General features: G+C 44.8%; 3 protein-coding genes across 5 annotated transcripts; 2 read left to right on the plus strand and 1 right to left on the minus strand.

Annotated features, from left to right (window-relative positions):
• Positions 1-901: 901 nt before the first annotated feature.
• Positions 902-3,814, minus strand: zgc:112496 (uncharacterized protein LOC541336 homolog). 2 transcript variants are annotated; one of them, XM_064322355.1, is made up of 6 exons: positions 3,653-3,814; positions 2,473-2,632; positions 2,158-2,251; positions 1,752-1,911; positions 1,406-1,558; positions 902-1,262 (listed from the first exon to the last, which is right to left on the minus strand). In XM_064322355.1, exons 2-6 carry the CDS (start codon positions 2,610-2,612, stop codon positions 1,108-1,110), a joined length of 702 nt encoding a protein of 233 aa, XP_064178425.1. In that variant the 5' UTR covers positions 2,613-2,632; positions 3,653-3,814; the 3' UTR covers positions 902-1,107. The 2 variants fall into 2 exon arrangements, with proteins under 2 accessions (XP_064178425.1, XP_064178424.1); XM_064322354.1 differs by lacking the exon at positions 3,653-3,814 and adding an exon at positions 3,412-3,630.
• On the plus strand, positions 3,791-12,954 carry wdr24 (WD repeat domain 24). Of its 2 annotated transcripts, none has more exons than XM_064322348.1 (12): positions 3,791-3,894; positions 4,814-4,977; positions 5,110-5,183; positions 5,437-5,920; positions 6,014-6,191; positions 6,423-7,095; positions 8,789-8,901; positions 9,089-9,213; positions 9,457-9,561; positions 10,153-10,490; positions 11,124-11,308; positions 11,572-12,954. In XM_064322348.1, the coding sequence occupies exons 4-12, from the start codon at positions 5,440-5,442 to the stop codon at positions 11,738-11,740; spliced, it is 2,367 nt and encodes a 788-aa protein (XP_064178418.1). In that variant the 5' UTR covers positions 3,791-3,894; positions 4,814-4,977; positions 5,110-5,183; positions 5,437-5,439; the 3' UTR covers positions 11,741-12,954. The 2 variants fall into 2 exon arrangements, with proteins under 2 accessions (XP_064178418.1, XP_064178415.1); XM_064322345.1 differs by having other exon boundaries at positions 3,845-4,356.
• A 1,692-nt stretch (positions 12,955-14,646) lies between these two features.
• Positions 14,647-18,526, plus strand: LOC135248109 (insulin-like growth factor-binding protein complex acid labile subunit). The gene is made up of 2 exons (XM_064322349.1): positions 14,647-14,772; positions 15,454-18,526. The coding sequence occupies exons 1-2, from the start codon at positions 14,751-14,753 to the stop codon at positions 17,250-17,252; spliced, it is 1,821 nt and encodes a 606-aa protein (XP_064178419.1). The 5' UTR covers positions 14,647-14,750; the 3' UTR covers positions 17,253-18,526.
• The last annotated feature ends 151 nt before the right edge of the window (positions 18,527-18,677 follow it).

Here is an 18,677-nt window from a genome sequence, read left to right on the forward strand (position 1 = left end):
GATATACTGATTTGTTATGGTCGATTGTGATATGTGCACACATTGCCTTCGCTCAAATTGTCACCTTGGCTTGTTCTGAGGGGAAGGTGTTGGGAACGAGATGGCTAAACAAATAAAAGTCAGCAGTTTTCAAAGGAGCTCTTGTTGCTGTGATTAACGTGGTGCCAAGAAAACATCCAGACCCAGACCAGCGGTTGTATCTACATATCGTTTACAATCTTGCGCTTGGGAGAAAGAAAAACAAATATTTTTCTCTGGGTCAAAAACAATTCAGTAAAACAGAAAAAGATATGTAAATATAAATAGTTTATATTAAATTCTACATGTATTATTTCATGATGTATTGTACTTTTTAAATGTTACGAACTGAACCATTTTATATTGTATATAATTCTGTTTTATTTTGTACTGTTGGTTGTACTTGCTTTAATTTAGAAACAATGCAAATAAATAACGCAAACATGACATGGCCTGTGTTTTATGTGGCTGAATTAATGCTCCAAGATTAACTCTGAATTTGAGGTTCTTAGTGTGTTGCCTGACATCAGTGGTGGAGACACTGTATGTTCTTCTTTATGTGACCACATTTTCAATACAGTGCCCTCCTTGAGGCTGCTATTAGAAGCAGTGGAGCTTCTCACTCCAGCTGGTGCAGAAGCATTTTATTCCCCAAACAACTCAACGGCCTGAGGTTATTATGAAGGCCCTACTGCAGTCTACGCTGGATCCAGAGCCAGGAATAGCTCTGGCTCCCCTACTGAATCTGAAGAATGAGCGCTTTATCTTCCAAACCCACAGACCAATCGCATTCAGAGAATGTCGATAAAAACACTCTAGTATTTCTGGTGCCACTGGTTCCAGATGTACAGCAAAGGGCTAACTTTTTACAGAGTATGAGAAGTAGGAAGTGATTGCTTTTTATTGGGATACAGATTTACCAAGAGATCGCAACTGAATATGTGACAAACGTGTGTTTGTATATTAAATCCCAAATGTAAATAAGTGTGAGACAAATGCACACAAGTATCTATGTAAATCAGAGAAGTGAACTGGTCAAAATCCAGGGCAAGCTGTGATCCTCTCTACCTGGTCCTGAGGGAAATGAGTCTACTTGATTTTCTGCCTCTTGGCATGTGGCTCGGTGGTTCCAGCCTCCTCATCACAGCCGTCCTGAAGCAGGGAGGGCTGCAGCTTACTGGCCACAGCCCAGGCCCACAAACATAACTCCACCTTGTGAGGTGTCCAGTCCTGGTCAGTGTCCACTGAGAAAGTGAGAGGGAGGAAGGCAGGAGCAACGGTCAAGGCCACTGATTTCACCACAAAGCAGCTACTGTAGTATGCCCAGCCAATAGCACACTGAATAGCCCCCCCTCCCCCCACAGGTTAGTAGGCCATTTTGTTTAACCTTTGTTGAGAGCCTGTGTGCGTTCCTTCACTCGCTGCAGGTACAGAGAATAGTGCTTAACAGTGTACTGGATGGGCTTCAGGCCAGGAATACTCTCGACTGCCTCATCAGCCATGAAGGCAGCCAGCTCCGGAGCCCCGGCGGCCAGCACCGCTAAAGAGGACGACCGACAGAGGGGGGAAATACAGACGTACAAAAAACATAAGATAACCGCATAATATCATTTCTTTCCAGTGCCACTTCATGTCAATGTACCCGCTGTATCGATTGTCTTGTTCATTGTCACATCGAAACTGAAGGAGCTGTTGAGTTTGATGGGTAGAGACTCAAGGACTGGGATGATTACCTGAGGCAGTGGCCGGGCCCAAAGCTTTCAAAGAGCTGAGCTCAGTGACGGCAGCAGTGATGTCAGGGAGGAGACCGAAGGCCTTCTTAGTGCACCTTTCCACTGTCTCACTGGAATTAGTAGCCACTAACTCCTGCAACCTGGGGCGAAACTTCCCTCTCTGCCCTCAAAAACAACGCAGAGATGAGGATACACAGACCACACTCCACATGTTCACAGATTACTGTACATTTGATAAAGTTATGAATTTCAGAATTACAAACTGAAAAACTAAAGTCACATTAAATAACAGAAGCTCTACCAGATCACCATGCTCGTTTTGGACCACACCGAGCCCTTCACGGGACAGTGCTGTCAAAGGAGTGACTCGTGCCTGCGACTTCCACGTCTCTTTCCGGATACTCACCGTAAGCTTCCACTCCATCAGCTTGACTAGCTCCGTATGAGTAAGAAAGCGCTCAGATCTGCCAGCTATGGCTGCAGGCAGCTCTTCCTGATACCTTGACATGGACACAATACACATTATCCTTCAACCTCAACAATAGACCAACTGAACACGCAAATCAACTACACTTAAAAACACCTGGGTGTATTTTAATGCACCTTTTGTACCATGCAAGAGCAAAAGCAAAGCTGACAGAATGGTCCTTATTCACTGTAATATTCAGGCATGTAGGCTCAACGGTGATTATAACATGAGGCTAATGTGAGTGAAACTCACCATTTATCCAGGGGAAGCAGCTTGCCACGTTTCTTGCCCTTGCCATCTGACTTGAGCTCCACCACTTGCCAATATTTCTTATATATGCCTCTCCACACACTGGGGTCCTCACAGGCAAATAGGTGCTTGTTCAGAGACATGCTGGGAAGTTTCCACCTTGCTGCAATGCAAGGAGAGAGATTACGCATGGAACTGCCATTTCCCACAGCACAACAGTAGTAGTACACAGCATCCTATTTCTCACTGTTTGCACATTGTCTCTCACTTTATCTAGCAAAGGAGCTATACCAACTGCTAAGTGACCTGACAGTGTCATCTCATTTTTAATAGAATGCACGTTCGCCGTTAAGGAGGAAAAACAGATTTAATTTTTCATTGGTGGCATTCAGTTATGTCAGATGCTATACAAGAAGGTATATTGTGACCGTTTTTATTTATTTTTTCTGGGGGGGGGGGGACTTATTAACAGAATGCAGTCCATTAAAATTTGTGTAGGCCTGTATTTTTGGAAGGAAACAGGCGTATTTGAATATAAGTAAACTACCGTCATAGTAGCCTAAGGTCTATATATTTTTTTAATTACCCACCTAGCCACAGTCTACAGAAGTCACCTATACAAATTGGCCATCTACTTAAATTAGTTCGAATTTTATGAGTAGATTTTAGAACTGAGCCAGCAAGCTCGTCAAACGTAGCAACAATATATTTAGTTCCGAGTACAAAAATGTCTATCGTTTTTTAATTATCGATATTATTTATATTTATATAGCAACGAACACAAGTATTTATCCTGAATACTTCCCCATTACAGTCAAATACGGAATTCTGAATATTTGTCCCTTCGTCTCCTATGCTGAAGGTCTGAATCGAAAAGGTACTTATGTCTGAGTTCTTTATGGTTGACAAGGAATAACCAGAAACATTTGTCATCACTCTCACGTTCTTCTTGCATCCCGTCCTTTCTATGCGCAGCGTGGAAACAGGATCTAAATCCATTTAGTTAGTTAAACTACCCGTAGTAACAAATAAGTTCAAAACAACAGGCACCCACTATATTCTTCCTTGAAAGAATATAAACCACTATAACTCTAGTAACGCTTGTACTTGGGACTAGGCAACAACCCGCCGATCGGAATTCCATAAAAAGGCTACCCAAAAGGTTAATTAGCGACTATCTCACTTGTTAGTCAGGTGATTGAATAGTAATATATTTATACTACAATCTGGGTCATCTGCTGCAACAAAAGTTCAGGTTCAAATTGCATTTCTTGAAAAACCCTTCTCTTTCACCGCCACATTTTCTGTGTCCATCGCTATAATACCACGTGCCTATAGCGGCCGCCTCCTCTTATGAACTATGTGCTGCAAAATGCTTGTATTTCCGGTTCCCTTTTGCTGTGAAGAACGTTTTAGTTTCAGAAGGTTAGTCTTTGGAGTTTTGCGGATTCTTAACTAGCTAACTACCTATTCTAAATGATGTCCTTTAGTAAATAAAATGAATACAGTTTTTATAACAAGCCAAAGACATACAGTATGCGGCCTGAAATTACATGTTTGATTTGCGTTGCCGGAACAGATGTAAACAAACTGGATGGCTAACGTTAGCTCGCTAACATTTGCTACCAGAGCGTAATAAAACAGCCAGTTGATTCAACTGGTTTGATGTGAGGATCTTCGAAAACAGTGTTTAGTTGTGAATGCCTAGTAGCTAGTAATCAGCTATACCGTTTGTGTACACAGTGTACACGCGTTACAATGCAATGCAACATCACCAGGCAGCTATATTTATCCTAAGCGCTAGCTATATAGATTTGCTGATTTTCAACTGATCTGGATGACGCATACTACCCACTGCCCATTAAAATATCCACGTACTAAGGACAGGTCAGTGAGCCCGCCGCACAGACCAAAAAACAAGCCCTATCGACATGAATAGTGTTAGCTACTACACCAAAAATATGGCAAGTTGGTTGCATACTTTCTGTAGAGCTGTACAGCAGGGCTTTCCTGTTCTTTTCATTGCACGACTTATTAAAACTTTAATGTTCCTGCAGTTACAAAAGCATAGGGGTTGTGTGTACTTCAGGCTGAATGCGTTTATACTTTTTTTTTCAAAAATAATGTACTGTAATTTATGAAGATGAACGTGGCATTTCTCATAGCATTTAATTGACGAAAGGAAGAACCTTGGCAGAGCTGTCCAAATGCTGCCATTCAGCTATTAGATTTCCCTTTATTTAGATAATAATTGGAGAGCTGTCGTGCTAATGGGGCAGCAGAGTAGATGCACAGTGCTTCATTTGCTTTTCAACATGTGCCTCTTCTCCCCTGCTCTCAACAGGCTGGTGTGTCATTTTTTGCTGTCCTGCGAAACCCTATCATGGGCCTCTTCTTAGAGTCCCTCCAGGCGGTGTAGTTGGTGGTCTGGGCCACTCGCTATGCATCTTCACAAACACAGAGTGGAGACTCAAGTGCTTATTTTTCTGTTGAAGCGCTGGATGGAAGGTAAGGCTCAGATGTGTTTTATTCTCCTCATTTATTGGTCACTTTAAGCTTTTTAGACGTGCAGGTGAATCAAAATGTAGCATTATGTGTGATTGCAACAAATTTACTGTTTCTGGAAATACTTCTGTGCAGGTGTGCTCTGACTGGAGTCCAACTAGAACCAACAATCTCATTTAGAGGGGATACAGCAGCTTCTGTAGTATTCAGTAAGTGCCCAAGTGAATGCCAACTGCATTGATAAATAACTGATATTACCAACTATGCAAATAAAAATGAGTACCCATTTCAAGCACCGAAACCTGCTTCATACTACCGCAGTTTCATCTTCTGGTAAATATCCACCAGAAGAAATTGTTTACAAGTCGAGCTTCTTGATGATGTCCTGCGATTTGATCTCCCTGCTTAAGTGTGGTTTTCTGTGTCTGACTGTCGTGCCACTCATAACGTCTCTCTTCCCAGATCATGGAGAAGATGGCGCGTGTGACCACCGCCTTAGGCAACAGTGCTATCAGTGGTTGCACCATGTTCTGCCATCTGGATGCGCCGGCCAATGCCATTAGCGTATGCCGAGATGCGGCGCAGGTGGTGGTGGCTGGGCGCAACATCTTCAAAATATACACGCTGGAGGAGGAGCAGTTCGTGGAGAAACTGAACCTGCGCGTCGGGCGCAAGCCCTCCCTCAATTTCAGCTGCGCCGACGTCATGTGGCACCAGATGGACGAGAACCTGCTGGCCACTGCCGCCACGAACGGGGCTGTGGTCACCTGGAACCTGGGCAAACCGTCTCGGAACAAGCAGGACCAGCTCTTCACTGAGCACAAGCGCACAGTCAACAAGGTCTGCTTCCACCCCACGGAGGTTTACATGCTGCTCAGCGGGTCTCAGGATGGCTACATGAAGTGCTTTGACCTGCGCAAGAAAGAGTCTGTCAGCACCTTCTCAGGTATGACCTCAACCCTGTGCTGTTAGGCCTGCTCGGTGAAAGACGTGATTGATGGTGACGCAACCATTGTGTTGTTTTGCTGGTTTCCTCCAGGGCAATCGGAAAGTGTGAGAGACGTGCAGTTCAGCATGAGGGACTACTTCACGTTTGCTGCTTCTTTTGAGAATGGCAACGTGCAGCTGTGGGACATCAGGCGGCCAGACCGGTACGAGAGGATGTTCACTGCGCACACTGGACCCGTCTTCTGCTGTGATTGGCACCCCGAGGACAGGTTTGTGAAAAATTGAAAGTACTGTCTGTCCAGTGGTGTAATGTTCTGTTAATGCAACCCTGTACCTTTATATTAATTTTAAGCTCCTGTTGAAAACAACAAGCAGGTACACTGGCTGATGCCATACTGAGGCTGCCTGCCACTATTTGCTGTTCTTCGAGAAAGCTTTGCCTCTGTTGGAGCTGTCACTCTTGTATGTGGGTGATGTCGGCTTTGCCTCTCCCGGTGCAGAGGGTGGCTGGCAACGGGCGGCCGAGACAAGATGGTGAAGGTGTGGGACATGACCACCAACCGGGCCAAGGAGATCCACTGCGTGCAGACCATCGCCTCGGTGGCGCGGGTGAAGTGGCGGCCCGAGCGGAAGTGGCACCTGGCCACGTGCTCCATGATGGTGGACCACAACATCTACGTGTGGGACGTGCGCCGGCCCTTCATCCCCTTCGCCACCTTTGAGGAGCACAAGGACGTCACCACGGGCATCGTGTGGCGCCATCTGCACGACCCCTACTTCCTGCTCTCGGGCTCCAAGGACAGCACCCTGTACCAGCACATGTTCCAGGACGCCAGCAGGCCCGTGGACAAGGCCAACCCGGAAGGCCTCTGCTTCGGCCTGTTCGGCGACCTGGCCTTCGCCGCAAAGGAGAGCCTGATCAGCGGCGACTCCAACAGGAAGCCCTATGCCGGGGGGGACCGCCGATACCCCATCTTCTTCTTCAAGAAGCCCGACCTGACGGAGCAGTTCGCCCACGTGTCCAGCGCGCTCAGCGTCTTCGAGACCGACCTGGAGAGCAGCCGCATGGACTGGTTCGTGAAGACGGCCAGGCTCTACCTGCTCAGCGGGAAGCCCTTCGCCGAGCTCTGCGACCACAACGCCAAGGTGGCCAAGGAGCTCAAACGACCTCAGGTGACCTTCTTTAGCATACTCACTGTGCCTTTTTTGTGCATCCATTGTACAGGAAAGATTCAAATGTAAAATGTGTGTTTTACAATTCAGTTCAATTTTATTTCTATAGCGCTTTGTACAAAGGCCATTGTCACAAAGCGGCTTTACCTTTAGAGTTTCAGGCCTGATCCCCCCCAACAGCTCGCCTTTCACTACCTGCAGACAGCAGCACAATGCCCTGCTGGACTAGATGATGTAGACAGATTACTCCAGGCGAGATATAAATTTGAAGAACTCAGCCATTAATGTGTGTGTAGATACTGGTCCTCTGTCAGTTGAGCAATTTAGCTTGTTAATATGTTTTTATCTCTTAAACTTTATCATGAAAGAGACCGTTTCTCTTGCCTGAAGCGCCCATGGACCTTTGATGCCTGTGAGATGGTGAAACATTTAATGGGAATTGTATTACACTGATAAGATTTTTACAGAGAAGAATATAATTTTATAAATAGAGCATAAATCAAGCTATACTATATGGTTAGTTATGGAATGAACTAAATGCAGTTAATTTTTCAATTTTCTGGAATTTCGGGAATTGGGTTGCTGACAAGTGGCTTGTCTTTCTAGAACACTGCTCGTAACACCCTGGGAATGTCTGGGATTAAATCCTAAAGCCCGAAACATACCCGTTGTACCCTTGAGCAAGGTACTTAACCTGCATTGCTTCAGTATATACCCAGCTGTATGAATGGATGCAATGTAAACGCTATGTAAAAAACCTGCGTAAGTCGCTCTGGATAAGAGCATCTGCTAAATGCCTGTAATGTAATGTACCCTACGTATGTACGTAAATCCAGACGCTTAGAGGTACGCAAAGTCGATTTCATGCGTTGTAAAACTTGTCACCTGAAATTCTTAACGCAACGCAAGCATTGGCTGCAGTCAAGCGTTTCAGCGAGGGGCGCTATAGCAGTCAACAGCAAGACGAAGCTGGCTTCCATCTGCGCTTTCTTCCGCTCAGTCTTTTCACAACTGTCCTGGATCGCCCCCTTCAGGACACGGTTTTCCCTCCGCAGGGACATAAGAACTAACGTTGAGTACGTACACCCAGGCCGTGCGTTTGCAGCACGTCAGGCCAACGCTGTCATTCGCCTTCCCGTATTTACGTAGGGTACTTTTTGGGCGTGGCTGTGAGGTGACCCAGGTGGAAAACCCACTGGACGGCTGGTTGTGGTGTCGTCGGGAGGGAGGGATTTAGTTTTGTGGGTCTCCTTCATGTTGCATTCAAGCATTACATTCATTTGGCAGGTGCTCTCATCCAGAGTGATTTATAAAGTGAGGCCATATAAGTGTCTCTCGAAATAAATTAGTATAGTGCCAGACTGTGCTAGAACATTCCCTGTGCAGGGGAAGCTCCCCTGGTTGGGTGGGTACCTGCAATTTGACTGCATCGGCTGTAAATGCAGTTTATGTGCCTGACACAATGACTGCACAGCTCACCTGGTGGACTGTGTAGAGGAAAGCAGTGGAGGCTGAGCACTGCTTATCTGTGCTCTTCCAATGGATGTGGCAGGGAGGACAGGCCTAAAATTAGAGCTGGGCATCCCAATAATAAAAATGTAAAAAATGATTTTATAAAAAATGATTTAAACCAGTCAAAAATGATTTAAACCAATCAAATCACAGTTGTTTCCATTTTTCTTTATGTTTAAAGGTTTCAACTACATGGACAATGTTAAGGATAATGTTTTCTGACCCAGGAAGCCTCAGCACAGTGACTCCAAACCTTAATATTAGTAAAATGGGAACCTTGCCTCTTATGAACAGGTAGGACTGGGTTTAATTATTCCATCTACAATACAAGTTTGAATCTCTATTGTGTTTAATTTGAAATGATTACTGAAACTGTTGTATGATTACATACTGCAGCTATTAGTAATTAAGTACCTCTCTGTGTCTGAGATTCCTCCCCATCGCACTGGACTCTAGCCAGACTCTTGTTCTTTCTCCTCAGCTTCAACATGAAGGAGATGTCTGCAGGTCTGGGCAACGAGAGCCGCCTGGACCGCAGCAAGGGAGAGATCAGACAGGACAACATCCACATGGACCCTGGAAACTCCCTCATCAACAATAACGACGGTTAGCTCTTAGCCCTACGAGTGCAGTCTTCCAATCATTAAGCAGCCCGTTTGTTATTGGACATAACATGATTTTAATTGTGTTCCAGAGAAGTAAAGCCTCTTGGTGTAGATGGTGCAATAACTATAGTTGTGTTGTATTTCATGTGTCCTGACAATCCACAAGACTTGTGATGTGTATTTGTACGTATGCCCTGTATGTAAGCATTACTCCGGTACCTGACGGCAGCCATTTTCTTTCCAGAAAACGAAGAGACGGAAGGCAGTGAGGGACAGGCTGAATACATGTTTGGCGATGCCGAGCTGGACGATGATGACCTGTACTCCATGGAGCATGACAACCAGGCTGGTGAGCGACAGACGTGCACCTCTGCTTCGACCGTTCATGAACGCAAGAGTGCATCGCACCTGGTCTCCCAATATACTAACACTGCACCTGCAAAAGACATCAACTTGACAACGTGCACTCTTAAAACTGCAAAATGTCTGCCACTGTGAAAGCTATTCAGTTGTCGGTTGCCTGTGGCTTATCTGTTAAATTTCACCTGTTCCTTTTTTTCTGTAAAACACTATCCTTCATTTTGATCAGTTGCCCTATTTTTCAAGACACGGCACTTGCCATCCAACTGTGACTTTGTTTTGAAGTCTGAACGGATCCCGTCTGTCAGTGGGCTAATCCTAATTTGTGTAGTGTATCAGCCTGTGTAGCATTCTGCTTGGCCAGTGTCCTGTTTTGAAATACGAAGGACCTGGAAAATCTTTCAGTTTCTTTACAACAAATGTAAAGACTCAACATGCGGTCTGTGCCTGTGCCTAAGGTACATGCAGATCCGTGGCTGTTCTGAGTGCAGGCTCAGTTTAAATGTGTGTGTGATGCGGCGTGTAGCTGCGATGCAGTAACGCGTGTCCGTAAGAGCACCTCTAACTTCCTGTGCCCCAGCGGAGGAGCCGGAGTACACCCTGCCCCAGGAGGCCTTCCCGCTCCGCCACGAGATCGTGGACAACCCGTCGGCGCCGGAGCACCTGCAGGACAAGGCCGACTCGCCGCACGTGAGCGGGAACGAGGCGGAGAGCGTGTGCCTGACGCCCATCGAGTCCTTCTCGCTCATCTCCATCTCGCAGCCGCTGTTCGGCTCGCACCTGCCGCCGCGCTTCTTCGGGCCCGTGCTGCAGGAGATGCTGCGCTACTACGCTGAGCAGGGCGACGTGCAGATGGCCGTGTCCGTGCTCATCGTCCTGGGCGACCGCATACGCAAGGAGATCGACGAGCTCACGCAGGTGAGCGAGCGTGCGCTCGCCGGACGCTCCCCGTGCGGGCGGGTCCGCGGGGAGTCTTGCTCTGCAGTTTCTGTCAGCCTCCCACTGGGTCCTCCAGTCCACTGGGCCTCATACCAGGGTTCTAGCATTGCGGTGTTGGGCATGTCAGGTGTACTTCGTGGGTACTTGTGGGCATAAATAGCAGATCCTGTTGCCTTGCTTTATTCAAGTTTGAAGTACTTTATTCAATTTTCTTTTGAAATGTAGCCCAATTTTTAGAATTTCATGCTCTGCCATGATTATGAATGTTAGATTTTCCAGTGAGCTTAGGCTTTTATTCTGTGATTCAAAGCCGCATTCATAGTCACTTCATAGAGCAGTTTCAAAGTATGCACCATATGCAATCTGTTTAGCATTTGTTTTGTAGTAGCGCAAGCTTTCGCTGGTAGGAGCGTGCAGAACATTGATCTAAATGAGTAGATGGTTATGGTACCATTTGCATTGCCATTTTAATGGTATAAAAGACCCGGCTGTGATTGACATTTCCAAATGGGGACATTGAGCAGGCCTGTTATAAAGGTTGTGGAAGCGTGCCGTGGCATATCTCACCCATACTAGGCTGGCTTGTCACAGCTGTGTTTATGACCTCCCCAGGAGCACTGGTACATGTCCTACATTGACCTGCTGCAGCGCTTCGAGCTCTGGAATGTCTCCAATGAGGTCATCAAGCTGAGCACTTGCAGTGCGATTAACTGCCTGAACCAGGCCTCCACCACACTGCACATCAACTGCAGCAACTGCAAGCGGCCAATGAGCAACAAGGGCTGGATCTGTGACAGGTGAGAGCGGGCGTGGCATGTGCTGTTTTTTTCCCCCTGGTGCTGTCCTTGGCTGGATGTGCTTTTCCCATTGTTATTTTTGAACAGGCATGGCTTTGTTTCTGAGTCATGCATAGTTATGTATGTTTTTATCACATAATGGAATCGTAGAAGGTAACGACAAGGAAATGCGATGATTTAACAGATAACGGCATCGACATCCGGGGAAATTTTAGGAAGGAGGCTCGTTCTTCATTTTGCTGTTGGTTCCCCTGTTTCCCCAGGTGTCACCAGTGTGCCAGTATCTGTGCCGTGTGCCACCATGTGGTAAAGGGGCTGTTCGTGTGGTGCCAGGGCTGCAGTCACGGCGGGCACCTGGAGCACATCATGAACTGGCTGAAGAGCAACTCGCACTGCCCCGCGGGCTGTGGGCACCTGTGCGAATACACCTGAGAGAGAGAGAGAGAGAGAGAGAGAGAGAGAACTCGCCCGTCTGGGAGGGGCTACGCAATGTCACGTGACAGGGTGTTTCCATTAAGTTATGTTGTTTAGTTTTTTTTTAACCTTGATCTCCTTTATTGCCACTCAAGAGCTCCTTGCCGCGCTCGAAACAGTGTACGTCTGTAAACTGCTGCTGTTACTGAGGAGGGGGAAAAAAAACAAGAACCGGGAACATGAGTTGATCTGAAACATTTTCTGGCCTTTTCCTGAAAGGTTGCTGCTGCCACAGGCTGTGAAGTTATTCCCCCCACCTCCATAGCCCTTGCTAGATATTGACCAACCCCCACATCCACACCCCCAGCTAGCGTCCGCTCAGGCAGGACCTCGCTGTGCTGTCCTGACGGGGGGTCAGTGTGGTAACACCTCAGCACAGAGGCCTGCTCGCTGCTCCGCTAGCCACTTTCGGGGTCCAGTTTTGAAGGGCGGCTGGTTGCCTGTTTTGGTGCTAAGTCATTTGCGTATCAGGCTTTTCATTGATTGTTCCCTCCAAGGATCAAAGCCGGGCCAGAGCTATTAAAGGGAATCTGCCGACAATGCAATAAAGACGTTACTGAGCTTTATATACTGGTATATATGTGCTGCCCGTCAATCTAAATGAACAAACAAGTACTGTTTTTCAATGGAAGGGAATATGTGTACTAAACTGATTCAAGCAACACATCGTCTGCCGAGTTTTTGATGGACCCCTGCCACGTCACCAACATAGAGAGTAAATAATGTGTTGCAATGGGTGAAGAGGCCAAGGATGGACAGGATCGAGATATTTTCACACTATGGTGTACAAGAAGTACACAAAGTCATTAAAACAATACCTTCACTTAAATGGCCTTATTCATTTTGACACCTCAGTGTGTCTTACTATTTGAAATTGAATTGCCAATGTATTTTTATACAAGTATTTTCCCCGGGCGTGATGCTCCTACTATTTCACAATGAAGTCGGGCAGAACTACCACACTTTTTGTTTAAAAAAAATAATGAAATCTGACAATTGTACATAGTATAATTTATTTTGTTGAAATTGATGTATATTGTTGGTAATGTTAATTTATCTGTTATGCCTCATAGTGTCACAGTACAGGACCCCTTGGCCCGAGGCTCTCTATCAGTCTGAGTGTTCCTTGTGTATAGAACAGGTTTTTATTAATAAACGTGGAATACAGAAAATGTTTTGTAATTGTAATTATTGGTCTATTGGTAACTAGTTTTTTTGTCTTGGAAACATTCAATAACTGCTTTTTGCTTGGTCCTCTCTAGCTCAGTCTGTACCAAAACATAAAAATGTCTTTATATTTCAGACCTCTGGGTGATTAAAAAAAACCTTTTGATAGGAGATTGCTAAATAGAGTGCAGGGTACACTCCGCTGTCCTGGTTTAGCGTTCTACTGTGTGTTGATAGGGTTTATACAAAGGTCTTTCAACTCTGACATGCATGTAAAGTATATGCACCCTCACTGGTTAATGTTTTATCTTGGAAGTTCTCAAATATCACTTGGTAAGGTATGGTAAGGTCAATTCAATTGAATCTGCCATCTGTGTCATAATAGTCTGTCACAATGCACCATTTTTACTGTTGAACTATTATATATATATATATATATATATATATATATACACTGTATATACACATGCATACATACATACACACTGTGAAACCCTAAGTATTTGGGCACTGGTTGTGTAATTAAGCCTTAAATTTTAAGGGTACCCATATCCAGTGATACAGGAACTACTACCCTTTAATACATAGTCCCTCTATTTTAGGGGGCCAAAAGTAATTGGACAACATGATCTTAAATAAATTCCCCATATTCTCAGTACATTCTCAGGCATAGGCTAGAGAAACAAACATCTCTTCTACCATGAGGGAAATATCGAGTCAGATCTGACAGGGTTTTAGTCGTTACTTGTTTCTGCAGTGTTAAGGCATTGAAAATGGCCAAATATTTGTTGAATTATTGTTCAAGGCATGAATCTGATGACACCCACCACTGAATTTGAACCAGTATTGAATTTGTCTTTCCACTTGCACTCAGAGATAAGAAGCAAATGCTTTTTGTTGTACTCTGTTGCCAGATGTGTTTTCTTAAATTATTTTGCGCTTCAGATTCAAAACAAATTCCAAATCCTTTATGCTATCATGAGCTCACCCAAAATTAACTGCAAACTAATAACTAGGGCTTTGTCAGTCTTGAAAATACACCCCAGCCTTTCAGATTGGTTAAAATGTATTACCATCAGCTAAGATAAATCTGGTTTAAGGAAATGTATGATTTTATCACTTAATCCTTCATGAAACTGCATTGCAAGCTTCATTTATTGTAAGAAGTTGCAAAATTTACAATAATGCTCATTGTTGCTCTCTGGTTCTGTTCATACTTCCTTTATCTGTAGAAAGTGTATATTCATTGTACACTGGTTGGAATTTATTTTAAAAAAGTGAAATTCTTGCACGAGAATTCTTACTGACAATAACGCGTTCTAGAAGTTGTGGTCTGCATACTCTTTGAAGCTCATCGATGGAGATTCAATGGGCCAAGTTCCAAGACACTTAATATACTCACTTGAAATTGTATTTCCCTCCCAGTTACAATGTAATTATGATCCTTTATTGCAGTTGCCTGAGATGTATTGTGGAAAATACAAAATGACACTGACTTGACCTGAAACCCATGGAATCCAAACTCTTGTTCTAAGCACTATAAGTAACTTAAACTACCTGTAGTTGCATTCATGTACAGTTTTTTAAACATATTTTTCCACAAAATAGCTATAAAAAATACAGTTGTGAATATGCATTTATACTGAGAGAAAAAAAAACTTGTGGAAATGAAAAGGTCAATTGTGTAACAGGTTTGTGGGTGAAGTTTTTTTTGGCAGGAAAAGGATAGAGAGTAAAAACAGACCTAACTGGTCAGTGACACACACTATCCACTCTGTCAGTGGCTGCCTAAGAGGCTCTGATGACGACTGCTGGAACTGCAGGTAAGACAGTGCAGCATGGGTGGAAGGGGGTGAGGGTCAGAGATTCTGACTGTGTTGAAAGATAAAGCAACTAAAAAACGAATGTCATGAGGGAGTAACATTAAAACGTGTGCACTGCACCCATTTCAGGGAATGCAGAATCCGGGAATTCAGGGTCGTCAGTGTCCTGTGTAAACGTCTTTTACCGAATGCTTGCAACAAACAGACCAACCTGTCATATATATAAAATAGCCATATTTGGTATGTAGTGCACTGTGTGTAACTAAGTGTAACTTAATTTTGGTGATGAGAGAATGAGTCATGGTTTGGATATGTACCTTCTATTCTAACTCCAAAATGTGAAAATATTACCTAAGTGCGTAAAAGCTTGTTGGAACCACTTTCCAAGAAATAAATGTATTTGCATTAACTTGATATTTACATAGTATTCCAGCAAACCAATGCAAATATGGAATCTTGCACATAGGCGAGTATACCTCCTTTAGTCAGCACTTTATTAGATGTGATAAGACTAGCTAAGAATAAACTATTTGAACCATCCTCAACATTCTTTTCTAAACATTTGTTCCACATGTACATGATAATAATTGTTTAAATACTGGTTTGAACATTATTTTCATCCAGCACTGAAGTAAAATCCAGGTGTGTGTATAATTGTCTTCAACTGTTATGTCCACTCAGGTAGGATGAATTCCCCTGTGCTGGCGCTGTGGGTGTTGGGAGTACTGCAAGCCCTGCATGGGTTGCCAGACACTACGCTTTGGGACAACTCTCCCCCCTGTTCCTTGGGCTGCACCTGTCTGAATGATGACTACAGATCAGAGCTCAGTGTGCACTGCAGCGCTCGTAACCTCACACATCTTCCCTCTGACATACCATCTGCCACACACTCGTTATGGCTGGACAGCAACCGTTTCACCACCCTTCCTGCTTCTCCCTTCAAGCACCTGAGCACTCTGGACTTCTTGAACCTGCAGAGCGGTCAGCTATCCTCTGTTGACGCACAGGTCTTTCAAGGACTGCATTCTTTAGCTCACCTTTATCTGGAACGCAACCGTCTGCAATCCCTCCCATCCACAGTCTTCAAAAACACGCCCAAGCTTTCCTCCCTCAGCCTGAACAACAACCACCTGTTGCGCATAGAGGAAAAGCTGTTCACTGGCCTCTCGAATATGTGGCTCCTTAACCTGGGCTGGAACTCACTAGTAGTGCTGCCTGAAAACTGTTTTCAGGACCTACACGGCCTTCGGGAGCTGGTGCTAGCTGGAAATAGGCTTGCTTATCTGCAGCCATCACTCTTCCAGGGCCTATCTCAGCTCAAAGAATTGGATCTTACAGGAAATGACCTGAAGGTTATCAAGGCTAATGTTTTCCTAAAGCTACCAAAGCTTCAGAAGCTCTATTTGGCCCAGAACCAGATTGTTACATTGGCACCCAAAGCTTTCATAGATGTGAAGTCTCTGCGCTGGTTGGACCTCTCCAACAATCGACTCTGTGGGCTTCATGAAGACACCTTTCTGGGTCTTCACAGCCTCCTAGTGCTGAGGCTGTCCAACAACTCTATCAGCAGCCTACGGCCCAGGACTTTCCGCGAACTCCATTTCCTCGAAGAGCTACGTCTAAGCAAAAACAAAATCAAAGTTCTTGGGGACAGGATCTTTGAGGGACTGGGTCACCTTGAGATGCTGGAGTTGAAAGACAACCAGGTGCAGGAAGCATACATAGGTACCTTTGTGGGTCTGTCTGATCTGGCTGTGATCAACCTGTCTGGCAACTGTTTCCTGACCCTACCAGACAAGATTTTTAAAGGACTGTCCCAGCTCCACAGTCTCCACCTGGACAGAGGCTGCCTCACCAAAATCACCCGCCTGGCTTTTGTTGGTCTGACAGGGATGCGCCGCCTCTTCTTGCAGCACAACAACATCTCTGTGGTGGAGCACCAGAGCTTCATGGAACTCCAAGGCCTACAGCAGCTTGACCTCAGGTTCAACAAACTGCTATCTCTGTTCTCCTATACCTTCTATGGCCTGAAAAAACTTGACTACCTGCTGCTGTCTGGCAACCAGCTCCAGCAGCTCCCCAAAGAGGTGCTCCTGCCGCTGAAGCACCTCTCCTGGCTGGACCTGTCTGGGAACAGCCTGGAGTGTCTCCAAAATGGCACCATGCAGCTGTTGCCCAGACTGAGCTACCTCAACCTGAAAGACAATTTGCTCAGTAGCATCCCTCCAGAGATCCCAGACAGCCTGGATCAGCTGTGGTTGACGGGCAACCGATGGAACTGTGACTGCAACATCCTCCCGCTCAAGGCCTACAGTCTCAGCAGGCCACAGGTGGTGCCTCGGCAGGTGGAGACTTTGGTGGTGGGAGAGGAGCCCTACATGGTAGTTCATGTCAACAACAACATCACCTGCAGCAGCCCACCCAGCCTGGCTGGAATTGACCTAAGGGATGTGAGTGGTAAACTTTTCCAAAACTGCTGAGTCCTTTTGGTCAGAGTTGGAAGGGAACTGGTAGAGATGCAGGTGAAGGATGGTGCGGTAGAGAAAACATTGTTCCCATTGAACTGGTTCTACTTTGTTACTGACGTTGTTCTAGCTCTAGCAGATATTGCTGAAAAAGACTGGAAGGTGAGAGGGGAAAATGTGATTCCCTATGCATATCTGTTGTGGGGTACATATTTAAATTAGGTTTTTGTAATCGCCCCTTCTTTCCACATTGTAATATTGCTTGGTCCAGATCAGAAGATATGGCAACATGTTCATATATTAGTTAAGTGGTCTCCCTTTTGCTTTAAAAAGTGGTGATGGCATGGTTTCTCAAATACTGAACTTAACAACATAGTACACAAGTGACTCATAACCTCACCCTTTGCATTTAAGTTTCTGTTGCCAAGATAATTAGGTGAATATAAATTTCCTGTGATCTCTCCTGGGTCTCACTTAAAGTGTAGCTCCTGGAACAAGGCTATATAAAGACAACTCTGAAGTGCACTTGTCTGGGCTTTTAAATTTAAAAACTATTCTTAGGATGTAACGGACTACGTCAACATAAAGCCAATGTGAAAGCACATCAAATGCAATGACCAGGTCAGGTGGTTGGTTGATGTCGGTGATTCACTGCATCATGAATATATTAAATTTGGCTGCATTTAGGTACACAAATATAGAACATGAATAATGGTTTTATACATGTTTAGTACATAAAGTCCACTAAAGTTCAGCTAATTTGACACAAATGCCAGACTGTTTTTTTCCCTGATTTTCTGAGATCTGCAGGAACCAATGGTATACTGTGGATTACGTTTATAATACACCCACTGCTCAGTCAAACCCAACAGGACCATGTATTTAGAAACCCAGTCACTTCCTTGAAAACATTCAGGCATGGCAATTTTATAAGATTTATTACATTCGCGAGTGAGGGGACATTCATATTTTGGAACGGGGGGGACAGTTTCTCTGTAATGTTTATGAAACAATTCTACCTCGTCCTGTGAGCTGGTACATCATTTGCATAATTAGGGAGTGAATTTGTTTTTAGTCGCGTTTTTATTTGCCGTGAAATGTGTTTGGGTAGTGTGAGCCTGAAAGCAAGCATCTCACGCCAAAAGTGCCTGAAATATCAAATAATTCACTGCTTTGCTAAAGCTTTCAATTTGTGCACCAGCTCATATTTTCAGCTTGTCCCATTTTCAGACCAATTTCAGTGGTTTGGTAAACATGTGACAAAATAAACTGCTTTTGCTGACAAAATATCTAATAATTAGTTGTAGTATGTACATTAGCGGCTTCCCTCTGGCTGCAGGACTGAAAGCTGAAGGTAAAACAAACAGGCCTTATTTGCCCCCCCCCCCCAAATGTTACTAAAAGAAATGGGTCCAATGTGTCACTGCAAATTGTATTCTG

The sequence above is a fragment of the Anguilla rostrata genome, chromosome 2 (genome assembly GCF_018555375.3).
Source record: "Anguilla rostrata isolate EN2019 chromosome 2, ASM1855537v3, whole genome shotgun sequence".
NCBI lineage: Eukaryota > Metazoa > Chordata > Actinopteri > Anguilliformes > Anguillidae > Anguilla > Anguilla rostrata.

Coding starts and splice junctions, on each gene's coding strand:
- zgc:112496 (XM_064322354.1), bottom strand. Junction 2,252..2,472: donor CTGCTTCCCCTGGATAAATG/GTGAGTTTCACT, acceptor GTCCATGTCAAG/GTATCAGGAAGAGCTGCCTG. Junction 1,912..2,157: donor TGATGGAGTGGAAGCTTACG/GTGAGTATCCGG, acceptor TTTTGAGGGCAG/AGAGGGAAGTTTCGCCCCAG.
- wdr24 (XM_064322348.1), top strand. CDS start 5,440: ATGGAGAAGATGGCGCGTGTGACCACCGCCTTAGGCAACAGTGCTATC. Junction 9,562..10,152: donor GGAGCATGACAACCAGGCTG/GTGAGCGACAGA, acceptor CCTGTGCCCCAG/CGGAGGAGCCGGAGTACACC. Junction 11,309..11,571: donor AAGGGCTGGATCTGTGACAG/GTGAGAGCGGGC, acceptor CTGTTTCCCCAG/GTGTCACCAGTGTGCCAGTA.
- LOC135248109 (XM_064322349.1), top strand. CDS start 14,751: ATGACGACTGCTGGAACTGCAG. Junction 14,773..15,453: donor GACGACTGCTGGAACTGCAG/GTAAGACAGTGC, acceptor ATGTCCACTCAG/GTAGGATGAATTCCCCTGTG.